The sequence below is a fragment of the Urocitellus parryii genome, chromosome 6 (assembly GCF_045843805.1).
Source record: "Urocitellus parryii isolate mUroPar1 chromosome 6, mUroPar1.hap1, whole genome shotgun sequence".
NCBI classification, from domain to species: domain Eukaryota; kingdom Metazoa; phylum Chordata; class Mammalia; order Rodentia; family Sciuridae; genus Urocitellus; species Urocitellus parryii.
In genome coordinates, this window is record NC_135536.1 from 89,637,135 (window position 1) to 89,650,297 (window position 13,163).

At 37.5% G+C, this 13,163-nt stretch overlaps 1 protein-coding gene across 3 annotated transcripts in view; it reads left to right on the top strand.

The window, feature by feature from the left end:
* Positions 1-13,163, top strand: part of Ganc (glucosidase alpha, neutral C) — a 78,114-nt gene that overhangs the window by 39,054 nt on the left and 25,897 nt on the right. For all 3 annotated transcript variants that reach the window (XM_026392794.2, XM_026392803.2, XM_026392787.2), the window contains exons 8-14: positions 1,014-1,080; positions 2,300-2,396; positions 4,325-4,505; positions 4,719-4,872; positions 7,616-7,851; positions 10,388-10,514; positions 11,908-11,987. In XM_026392794.2, coding sequence (XP_026248579.1) covers positions 1,014-1,080; positions 2,300-2,396; positions 4,325-4,505; positions 4,719-4,872; positions 7,616-7,851; positions 10,388-10,514; positions 11,908-11,987 — 942 coding nt within the window. The remainder of the gene's footprint in view (positions 1-1,013; positions 1,081-2,299; positions 2,397-4,324; positions 4,506-4,718; positions 4,873-7,615; positions 7,852-10,387; positions 10,515-11,907; positions 11,988-13,163) is intronic.

The window sequence follows — 13,163 nt, forward strand, 5'->3', positions numbered from 1 at the left end:
TGAAGCTCCAAACTTAAGTTCTTGTGTCCTTACAAAAGAAAATGTAAAGTCAGACTTGAAGAGCCAACCAGTAGAATTTTATTATTCTACTATGAGTGAAAGTATAATAAGGCTCAAGCAGTGTGCATAACTGGGGGTGGGGGTGGAGGAGTGGGAGTTCATCTCCAAAGAGAGAACAATAAAGGTCTGGAGTTGTAGCTCAGTGGTAGAGAGCTTGCCTCAAAAGTGTGAGGCACTGGGTTCAATCCTCAGCACCACATAAAAATAAAGATATTGTGTCTATCTACACCAAAACAAAGGAAGTGAATAATAAAGGAAACAATGTAGGTTCCAAGTTTATTACTGTTTGATGTTTGTCAGAAGAACTAGATACCACCTTCTGCAGTCTTTACCAATCAGATGTTTTATCTCCTCCCTCACCTCAGGCTGGGGAGTTTTTGGCCCTGGATTGTTCTTTCCAGATCTGTCCTAGTGACCATCCTATTCAATACCAGTCAGTTCTCTGTTAATGTGGGTTCTGGGGTCAATAATCAAGCAGACTTCATCTTAGTGCACCATGCTATTAATGAAATTTCCCTTCTGAAATAGATTGAGAAACATATGTCCATAAAACCTAACTTCATAATGACCTCAATATACCTGCCTGGAGTTATCCCCACTGATCTTTCATTCTTGATATATTTCTTAATTGACTCCCTTTGTTTCTACCTGCTTATTCTCTGGGTTAGTACACCTGTTGTTCTTCTATAAGTTACTTGATTGTTCATTAAAGGCAATTTCAAAGAAACTCTGTGATCCTGCTATGCTATTGGTTTATATTTCACTACTCATTACTAGCTGCTACCTAACATTTTCCTCTCAAAGATTGGAGAACTTAAGTCATATAGGGGATTAGGGGCAATGAACTCAAATCATTAACTACTTCCTGATAATTAGGGGCATAAGCCTATAAGAGTGGCGACCACATTTGTTACAATTTATAAGTTCAGTTAGTTCCCCTTTTTTATTAACAGGAAAATCAAGAGGATCTAGGCCTTTGGGAAGAGAAATTTGGAAGTTTTGTGGATGTCAAAGCTAATGGTAAATTGAAACTGGCCTAACTTCAAAATGGCTAAGTATCTACCTAAAAGTTCCGTGAGTTTTGGCACCTAAACAAGTGATTTCTGAAAGTAAACAGAAATCTCAAATTTGTGTCCTCTATCCTTCAGTAATGCATTGCAACAAAGAAATGGTAATTATATGCTTTTAGTGTGGGGGGTGTAAGAAAAGTACAGGCCCTGCAGAGGGGTCTAGCTTATCATGCTGCTGTACTGTCCAATTGAACAAGCAGCTACAAATTCTGCATTCTATTTTTATGAGATTCAAGTAATGAGAAACCAAATTATAGACTGTATCAGCATCAACATTCCAAGGCAGTTTTTAACCTTTTCAAGGTCTCCCCATCATTCACATAGGTGTCATGTGCCCATCTGTGACATTTATCACCAGGCTTAGTGATGGGGTTAGAGGAGGACATAGAGTCTATCTCTCAGGAGTTCCCTTTCAGATACATGGGCATATGTGGTTAGAAAAATACTCATTTTTCTCCCTTCTCCCTGCCTGTAGAATAACAAACCTTCCCTAATTCTCTGAGAATCCTTGTTCTAGCTCTACATATTTACAGCATGGTATAATGATCAGGGCTAATAGAATGCTCAAAATTTATGTGAAGGATATGGTTCTGTCTCTCCATTCTGTGACATCATAATCTTTTTTACTTTCTCTTTAGCATTCTTTTCCCCCAAAAAAAATCCTATAAGTGATATGTAAAATAGTTTTAACTTAGGTATGAATTTAAGTAAATATTTTGTCTCCTACTAATTTACACTTTTATCTCTAAATTAATTGTTAAATAAAGGAGTGTTTGGTTAAAGGAAATTTATATATTATAGGTATATAAATTTATATGCAATATATTTTAGCAAAATTTTAAGAAAAATCTAAAACTTTATAACCTTGTTTTTTACAGGTAATAAAGGAATTTGTTTATAAATGAAGACACAGAGAGCTTTAGCACACAGCTAAGGCAATATAATAAGAGACCAGAGCTTTGTCTTATATACGCATTTTTTGTATCCCAACAATACCTGAATATAACATCTTACAGAGAGTCCTTACAGAGCATTTACTGATTTATCAGAGCAAGTTCAGGTCTTTCTACACCTGGTCTAGTTGTCTTGCTACACCGTTGTTAACTGAATCTCCTTAATTGATTGTCCTCTTGAGAAGCGAAACTCAGTTGGTATCCTGGGCTCTACAGGTCCTACCTCCGTTGGTTTGGATTTCTCCTTACATGGATTTGAACATCTCTATGGGATCCCACAACATGCAGAATCACACCAACTTAAAAATACTGGGTATGTGAAAATAAGAATCCTTACAGGAGTTTCTGATTTAATATTATTTGTAGAGTTTTAAGAACCTTCTTTGAGGGCTAGGGTTGTATGGCTCAGTGGTAGAGCACTTGCCTAGTATGTGTGAGGCACTGGGTTCAATTCTTGGCATCAGATAAGTATACAAACTATAACATTGAACCTAACAATATAGAAGAAGTAAAAATTAGAAACTGCTGCAGTCTAAGTTGGGGAGAGATCTTTATCCCTAGGCTTTATGTTTACCTCACAAGGCCTTTTTGTAAAGCCCTGAGAGAATATACTGTGAAAAATCACTGATCTGTAAAAAACACTTACTTCTGAAGGGGATAGTGAGACAGAAAATGGCATTTCAAATAACCTCTGATTCCCTGGGGAAGGTCATTTCAGGTTAACACTAATAGACAATAACCAGAGGCATCCGACTAGGACAAACCAAAGAGAAACAGAGTCTAATACAGATTTCAAGGATCCGATTTTGTTTATTTAACAGGCACAATGAGTCCATTAGAACCTGTGCTGCTCTTTTAATCTCCAGGATATGTAAATAATTCAAAAAGCAAATAACCCAATCAAAAATGGGCAAAGGAACTGAGCAGACACTTCATAGAAGAAATACAAATGGTCAAAAAATATGAAAAGATGTTCAACATCTCTAGCAATTAGAAAAATGAAAATTAAAACTACACTGAGATTCTATCTCACTCTAGTCAGAATAGCAATTAGCAAGAATACAAGCAACAACAAATGTTTGAGGATGCGGCGGGGAGGGGGGAGGAACATTCATACATTGCTGATGGGACTGCAAATTGGTGCAACCACTCTGGAAAGCAGTATGGAGATTCCTCAAAAAACTAGAAATGGAACCACCATTTGACCTGGTTATGCCATTCTTAGGTATATATCCAAAGGAGTTAAAATCAGTGTACTATAGTGACAGAACCATATCAATGCTTACAGCAACTTTATTTGCAATAGCTAAGCTATGAAGTCAACGTAGGTGCCTTTCAATAGATGAATGGGTAAAGAAAATGTGGTATAAATACACAATGGAATATTACTTGGCCATAAAAAGAACGGCTTTATGACATTTGCTGGTGAATGGATGGACTTGGTGAAATAAGCCAGTCTTAAAAAACCAAAGGGTGCATGTTCTCTCTGATATGTGGATGCTAACATACAATGGGCAGGAGGGGGTGGAATAGAAGTTCAGTGGATTATACAAAGGGGAAGGAAAGGAAGACGGGGGGGAATAGGAATAGGAAAGACAATGGAATGAATCTAACATGACCTTCCTATATACAAATACGAATACATCACATCTCAACATCATGTCATCCACAAGACTGAGATCCTAATTAGAATAAGACATACTCCAGGTGTGTATAAACATGTCAGAATAAAACTCTGCTATCATGTGTAATTAAAAAGAACAAATAACATAAAAAAATTGTGCTACTCTCATACTAACCTAATTCTGTGCCCCCACCCCAGTCAGCTCTTGATCTTTCCCTACCAGCTCTGTGGAAGTCTATTAAGAACACTATCCTTTTGTTTTAGCTATAGAAACTTAACTCACAAAATCTGTGAGTGGATGTGTATTGTGTGCTTCCTATTATGGAAGATTCACAAGTGATTATCCTTCTTTCACAAGAGATATTTAGAAAAGAGATCAGAAATATGGGCTTAGTTATGCCAGTTGTCACGGTAGGGGGTGCCAAAGGAATCAAAGGAGGGAGACAACATTTGTCCAGGTTGTGTCAGGAAACATTTTAGGGAAGTAGTATTAAGTCTTAGAAGAGGCATAGGACCTAAGTGTTTGCATGAGAGTGGAGAGTGGAGAGTGGAGCTGTCCTATTCGTTATTTATACATTTGTAATGGTATTTGATGATAATCCTCATTTATGTTTTAGGGATGGAGATGCCTACCGTCTTTATAACCTGGATGTCTATGGATATAAAATACATGACAAAATGGGCATTTATGGCTCAGTGCCTTATCTCTTGGCCCACAAACTGGGCAGGACTATAGGCATTTTCTGGCTGAATGCCTCAGAAACACTAGTGGAGATCAATACACAACCTTCAGTAGAGGTAAGCTGTGGATCATGATTGTATGTCATACTTGGAGAAAAAATAAAACCACTGCTAGCTTTTCTTTTTTTCTTTTTGGTGGCAGTTTTTTGCCACCAAAAGCTTTGAGTGTAATCAGTGAAGGTCAGTACTATCTAAAGGAGTGGATTTACATACAATTGGTATCATAGTTTAGAGGAAATTTCTCAAACTTTTATTCCATTCCTTTTCCAGTACACATGGACACAGGTGGGCCCAGCTGCTGCTAAACAAAAGGTCATATCTCAAACTGATGTGTGCTGGATATCAGAGAGTGGAATCATTGATGTTTTTCTGCTGACAGGACCTACACCTTCTGATGTCTTCAAGCAGTACTCCTACCTTACAGGTTTGCATGTAGAGGTGCCATTTTATAGTTCCATTATGTTTCCTCTATCTCATGTATCATCACTGAAGGTTAATATTTATTCTACATTATGTAGGACTTATAAACAACTTACCTAAGCAATTTAAGTAGCAAGTATTCCCCTTCCCACCCTCATACCACTTAGCACAGTTAAAAATTATACTGAATTTAGAACTGTACACTCTAATCCCTAATACTCACCATCTACTTTCCTTGGCACATTTAGTCCCTGGGTATTATCTAATTTATATAATTTACATAACCAATATTCCAACCTGAACTTCTCCATGCTTTTTTTTTCCATTTAAATATACCACTAAAATTCTGGGCATGGTCGCTAACACTTATAATCACAGAAACTTAATAGGCCTGAGGCAGGATTGAAAGTTCAAGGTCAAACCAGGCATGGTGGCTCACACTTGTAATCCCAAGTGCAGGAGGCTGAAGCAGGAGGATCAGGAGTTCAAAACAAACCTCAAAGCCCTAAGTAACTCAGTGAGACCCTGTCTCAAAATAAAATACAAAAAAGGCCTGGGAATGTAGCACTAGTGGTTAGGCACTCCTGGAATCACTCACTGGTACAAAAAAGAAAGAAAGTTCAAGGTCAATCTCAGCAATTCAGCAAGGTCTTAAGCAACTCAAAAGAAAAATGAAAATGGCCAGAATGTTGCTCAGTAGTAAAGCTCCCCTGGATTTGATTCCCAGTGCAAAAAAAAAAAAAAAAAAAAAAACCACACCCACTAGTTTTAGCAATAAAGCATTTTATCTTTAAAAGACTACAAACTTGGGCTGGGAATATAATGTAGTGATACAGCACTTGTCTAGCATGCACAACACCCTGAGTTCATTCCCCAGTACCACAAAAAGAAAGGAAAACCTATCAGCTTCCTCTGATATCAGAAACAAGATAGGCTTCCCACTTTCACTATTCCTCCTTGGGAAGCTGAGGCAAGAAAATCATAAATTCAAGATAAACCTGAACTCAAAAGAAAATAAGCTGGGCTGAGTATATTGTTCACTGGTAGAGCACCCCTGGGTTCAATCCCCAGTACTGGAAAATAATAATAATTATTGTTGTTATTATGCTGGGTTTTAGATGTGGACCCTTTCAATCTTGAGAATTTTGTTGTTTAGTTCAGGAATACAACCTTAGGTTATTCCTTTCATAATTTCTTCCTCTCCTTTTTCCCTTTCTCCTTTACAGATTTTTTTGATCTCCTTTCCCTTTTTTTGCCTATTTTCTGAGCAATTTTCATAATTTTGTCTTTCAGACCTTCCATTTATTCTATCCTATTTCTAATGTCAAAGAGTACTTTCTTATTCTCTAATTTTTTACTTGTTAATAACACCTCATGCTTGGTTTATGCTATTATATTTGTGTATTATGGGTGCAAATTCTTTTTCATCTCCAGAAATACTAATGATAATGTTTTGATGATTGTTACTTTGGTTGCTTGCATTGATACTGTTTTCTCAGAGGTACTTTTATTCTATTTCTTTACTTGGGCCTCTGAATCTAATTTTAGAGATTTTCCTCAAATGTGGTTCAGCCTGGGGCTGGGATTGTAGCTCAGTGGTAGAGTGCTTGCCTAGCACATTCAAGGCCCTGGGTTCGATCCTCAGCACCACATAAAAATAAATAAACAAATAAAGGCATAAAATTTTTTTTAAAAATGTGGTTCAGCCTGGAAGTTCTGTGTGCCTGAATGATCTTATAGTCCAGTATAGGGGTGGGAGTTGGAATATTCTTCTGTCTTCTTGTATACTAGGGACAGGGTCGAGCTTTCTTCTTCATCAGTATGCTTCCCTCAAGCACTCAGGTGAGAGCTTCCCTGGCTGTGCTCAGCAGTTACCATTCTTCCCCTGCCCTCTTCTTTCCGTTTTGTTTTGTTTTGTTTTGTTGAAGTTACTCTTTCACCATTCTGTTTTTATGGCTTTATTCATTTTTTATTTTCTTTACCTTGATTTTAGTAAGACTTTGGGAGAGGAACAAGGTAAATCCAAGTGGTTGACCAAATGTCCTCCATAGTATAAGTAAATGTTTTGACAATAATGTCTTGACAGTTCTTCCTTACTTCTATTTCCCTTTAAGTCAGATTCAACAGTGCTCCCTGACATCAGTTTTTAAAATAAAGATCAGGAAGGTTACATTTTGCCAAATTTTTATGACTCCTATAAAAGAAGATTCAGAATTGCTAACCTGAACTAAAGGACCCTATACAAACTGATCCTCTCCAGTTTCATCCTTTACTTATCTCCCTTACACTGTAACACTCTGAAATATTTATTTTTTCCTAAGCCTGTCATGTGCATATCTGCCTCTGTGTCTCTTCTGTTCCCTATGCCCTTATGCTCTATCTGTTTTTCTCTATAGGGTATACTTATGTTTATTCATAAGAATCCAAACCAGTATTACCTGTTCTCTGAAGCCTCTCAAGACCCCACACTTAACTCAAGGAAGAATTCATTGGTTTCCCAATAATTGGTCCCAAAGCACTAGGCTGATACCTTTAACATAGCAGTTATACCTCAATTCAAAGCAGTTTATTTATACGCTTGCTTATCACCCTAATTGTTACTTCCTTGAAAGCAAGAGCTATGCTTTCTTCTCCTTGATATTCTATGTACATACAAGCTCAGTGCTTACTAGTACCCATTGGGAAAATGCTCACCAAATGATGATCATTGTTATGGTAGTTGACTCAGTTCTCATTTTTGTCTTTAGGCACACAAGCCATGCCCCCTCTGTTCTCCTTGGGGTATCACCAGTGCCGCTGGAACTATGAAGATGAGCAAGATGTAAAGGCAGTGGATGCAGGATTTGATGAACATGATATTCCTTATGATGTCATATGGCTGGACATAGAGCACACTGAGGGCAAGAGGTACTTCACCTGGGATAAAAAAAGATTTGCAAACCCCAAAAGGATGCAAGAGCTGCTCAGGAGCAAAAAACGTAAGGTAGAAGAAGCCAACATTTTTAAACTTTTCATTACAAAGCTTTTAAAATTATTTGAAGTTTGTGTTGGTACATTAGTGGAAGAAGACCATTTAATAAAAAAAATAGTCCATGAAAATGGTACTTTCAAATGTAATTATAATTGTGATAACAGAAATCGAATGGTGAAAAGGTATTAACTCCATCCATCCCTTCCTTAGTTGTTTATGTCTACAGAATGATGAAGGGGCCTAGCATTTTCAGTTCTCTTTTTTTGGCTACCCTGTAGTAACATGATGGATTCCCAACCATACCAAACTTTTGTTCTAGTATGAAATTTGATAATACTGTACACATGTACCAAGAATGTATGAGAAAGTTCATCACAAAATGAGGCCTTCTGGGGAGAATAGGGTCAGCTCCCAAGATGATTTGAAAATGACCATAGATTGCTAAGAAAGGAGACTGGCTCTTAGGTGGCTAGAGGGTGGCGCTAAAGTGCACTCACTCTCCAGGGTAAGGATTGTTTCCTTTGGGCTAGGGCTTGCATTGCATGTTTTGAACCTTCCATTGGCACCAAATGAGGGAGCACCAGGACTTCCTGTCAGCTTACCCAGATGTGGGCAGAAAGGTAAGAGGGAATGGTGGGGCTTGAAAATCCTGAACAGCCAAATATAAAAAATGGAGTCAGATTCTTTATTATTCTTTTTTTCTTCAGGCTTCCCTGGTGTACTCTTTAGTAAGTCTGGCCAAGGAAAGAAATGATAGAAAATGGAGAAGAGGAGGAATCATCAGAAAGTGTAGAGTGCTTCTTTCCTGTATGGACGTGGCAGTGATTATTCTAATAAAGAGAGTGAGGGAGAAAAGAAAATGGAGAGAGGAGAAGGGGGTGAACCCCATATACATTATATAAATAGATACAATCCCTCTCCTTGTTTTTTTTTCATAAAAATAATTTTATTTCCATCAATATGTGCACATGTAGTAGTATAACATGTAGTATAACATCTATGTTTACTTGGTTAATTTTTTTATTTATATATGACAGCAGAATGCATTGGCAGATGTCTGCCCCACCAGGGAGTGTAAACCGGGCCTACTGAGAGTGTAGGTCCTACAAGGGCTTGTGTGGGCGGTTTCCTTAGTATTAAAGTTGCCTTTTCAACCCATTCCTTTGATCCTCAAACTTCTCACTGGTCTCTAGAATCAATCTTGTTAACTCTAAAACAGCTATCATTTGTTAAGTACTTACTATAAGGTAGACGGTGTAATAAGATATATTATAATAGTCTTATTACCCCATTATTTGGATAAAGAAGCTGAGACTTAGAGTGATTTGGTAATTTTCACACAGTGAATAAGTAGCATAGCAAGAATCAACACTGGTCTGCTTGGCTCTAGAAATTTCTGTCCCTGTGGAAATTTCTGTGGTTGTTTTTTTGAGGCCTCTGAACATTCAAGAGGTTGTGCTAGTACTGAAGGGAATGCAGAGATGAGCTCCTCAGGGTCTTCCAGCAAGTGGGGGAAAGGCAAGTATGCAGTAACCACAATACAGGGCAGTAACATGAGAGCCAAAGAAAGTTTGGAGTGGGAATGGGCCAAGAAAGGGAAGATTTTAGCCTACTGGAGAACTCAAGTCAGGAGTTTGTGTCACAGGTATATTGTAGGATACCCCTGAAGGATGAGTCCCTAATTAGTGGAAAAGAGGGAAGGAAGAAGGCAGTGTAATCAGAGGATGGAGCATTGATGGATGTTTGAAAGCTAAACAGAGGCTGTTTTGAAAGAGCAAAGCATGTGAAGCTTTGAATAGTAGGGAATCTGTCCAGAAAGATTGGGCCTTATTATAGGCTTCTTTGGATACATTTGGAGATATTAAAAGCTTCTTAAAAGGGGGTTAATAGCCAGAATTTATAAGAAACTCCTACATCATAACAACAACAGCAAAAATTTTTAAATGGGTAAACTTCATACATTTCTCCAAAGAAAACAGAGAAATTGCCAACAAGCATACAAAAAGATGCTCGACATCACTAATCATTAGAAAGTGCAAATCAAAACTTTTATTTGTGAAATACCATTTAACATCATTAGGAAGGGTACTATTTAAGAAGTAGTAAGTAAGTATTGGTGAAGATGTAGAGAAATTGCAACACTTGTGTACTGTTGACAGGAATGTAAAATGGTACATTTGCTTTGGAAAACAATATGGCAGTTCTTAAAAAAAATTAAAAATAGAATCAACATATAATCCAGCAATCCCCATTTCTGGATATATGCCCAAAAGAACTTACTTAAAGCAGTAACTCAAACAGATATTTGTACACCTATATTCATAGCAGCATTGGTATTGGTTTTGATTGGCCTGGTTTTGATATCAGTTTTAATTTTTCTGAGCACACAGAAGACTATAGAGTTTTACTGATGTATGAAATATTTCATGATGAGTTGTAATTGTTTCAAAATAAAATTTTACCCTAAAACTATGGTGAAGACATATAAATGAATATTAAGTCTAACCATAAAACTTGATGATATCTTCAAACCTTTATGTCCTGACAGCTTGTGGTCATCAGTGACCCCCACATCAAGATTGATCCTGACTACTCAGTTTACACTAAGGCCAAAGAACAGGGCTTTTTTGTGAGAAATCGTGAAGGGAGTGACTTTGAAGGAGTATGCTGGCCTGGTATGATATTGCTTTATATACTTACTATTTCCAATTATTTAGTACCAATTAATGAAGGTTACATGGCTGTTGTTCTCATTTCTAGTAAGTATCTACTCTTCTACTTACATCTTAGGCACCTTCAAGGGAAGAAAGTATTGCCTTCTTTGTATCTTTCATAACATCTGTGTGTTAGTCAGCTTTCTCCCTATGTGACAAAATACCTGAAGAAATTAATTTGAAGGGAAAAAATATTTATATTAGCTCACAGTTTCAGATTTTTGTCCAGAATCATTTGGCCCCATGGCTTTTGGGCCTGTGCCAAGGCAGTATATCATAATGGTATATCATAATGGAAGCATATGGCAGAGGAGAGCTGCACACTTCACAGAGACCAGAAAGCAAGAGAGAAAAAGAAGACAGAGTCCCATTATACTTTTCTAGGACACAGCTCCAATGACCTAATTCCTCCAACCAGGTCCCACCTCCTAAAGTTTCAACCATCTCTCAGCTGGGGACCAAGCCTTCTACACATGAGCTTTTGGTGACGTATAAGATCTAAACTATAACAACCTGGTACCGTTGGAAATATATGTTCGGATATATTTATTAATCAGTAATTGAATGAATGTAACATAAACAGATAAGCAAACCTCAGTGGCATGCATATTTCTTTAAACAAATAGAGATAAGAAGTAGAGGAATCATAGCACATGCCTATAATCCAACTTGGGAGATTGAGGCAGGAGGATTGCAAGTTTGAGGCCAATCTCAGCAACTTACCAAGACCCTGAATCAAAATAAATGTTTTAAAGGACTGGGAGTATAGCTCCATGGTAGAGTGTTGCCTAGCATGTGTGAGGTTTTGGATTCAATCCCCAGTAACAAAAAAGAGGGAGAGAGGGAGGGAGGGAAAGAGAAAGAGAGAATGAATGAGAAAAGGGAAGGGAAGAGGAAAAGAAAAAAAGCATCCTGCAGGTTCTCTCCTATGATTGTTCTTTGCTCTTCTAACACAGCTAGGGATGTGGCTTGGTAGTTAAGCACCCCTGGGTTTAATCCTCAGTCTTAAAAAAGAAGATGGAGGAGGAGGAGGCGGCGGGGGAGGGGGAGGGGGAGGAGGAGGAGAAGAATACCTGGGCTATCTTAGGCCATCAGAGAGGGACATGCTGTGTCTTGATGCTTGTTCACTGGCATTTCCCAGGGCCTCTGGTACTGAAAGGTCTAGTGATTTTCACTGGAGTGCAGTAGAACCTTCATTCACTTCTTGGAGACCATGCCTCTCTCACCTATCTTTTAGGAATGTTGTAAAGTGCCCATTGATTATCTGGTTCTCACATCTGATACCTTCTTTATGACACATTTTACTGTGATGACCCCTATTCCTAACAGACTATCTACTATTATGTCTCTCCAGGTCTCTCTTCTTACCTGGATTTCACCAATTCCAAGGTCAGAGAATGGTATTCGGGTCTTTTTGCTTTCCCAGCTTATCAGGTAGGTCTTTATTCTTTTGTTCTTTTCTAGTTGATTTTAAAGGATGAAAGAAAGAAAAGTGAATAGAACTGTTTTGCTTCTTTGAATAGCTCTTGTTATATAATGCTTGTGTGAAAAGGCAAGGATGACCAATACATTACAGACTTTGGTGGTGCTGGGAGAGGTGCCATGTGCATTACTAAAGGCACAAAGGCTGTGATTTTTAACCACTATTATAACATACTCTGTGATATATCAGTGTACATTATAACAGGTATTTATTATGTTTCAAAATTACCATATACATTTTATATAAAATGAGCAATCTATAAATATATTTAAAGATATGGTAAATGTGAAATGTAGTGTATCATTAAAAGCAAAGAATAATAATTATTTTAAAATATTATAAGAACCACAGAGAAAACTGGAGCAGCCACATCTGAAGAACTGTTCTCAACCATTTACTTTGATACTGATAATGGTGGTGGTGGTGATGCTGATGGTGATACCTAAACCAAAATAAATACATGTCAAGCACTTTATATGCATTATACCATTTCTTCTTCACAATAATTTTCTGAAATTGGAGCTCTAACTAAATATAATTCCACAGATAAGAAAATTAAGTAATGGAGAGTTTGTAAGCCTGCCAATGTCACCCATCTAGCAAGTGATAGACCCAGAATTTGAACTCAGGACTGTTTGTCTGCCAAGCCCAGCTCTTAACCATCAGACAATAGTTTCTGAGCATCATATATTAGGATACTAGTAAATAACTTAAAGCAGGGATAGACAACCACCCTTGGACCAAATATGGCTATGCTCATTCACTTCACTGTTTTCTAAGACTGTTTTCACACTAGTATGGCAGAGTTGAGTAATTGAAGAGATATTATGGTGTCTGAGAAGGGAAGCTAGGTCTTGTGAGGTGATATTGCAAGGAACAAGACATTTGGAAAATAATGGAATGAGCTGCCCAAGGGAGTTCTTATAATTGTAGCTATTTAGCCAAATGCTGAGAGACCAGAGATTTCTATAAAACGAATTACAACAAGATGTTAACTAGATGAATCACCTGTCTCTTCCTACTCTGAACATTCTACATACAACACTAAATGTAGATCACGGTAACAAACACAGATATCTGAGCTGCCAAATCTTTCAGAGTTTTAGAGAGAAGATAAAATCTTCTAT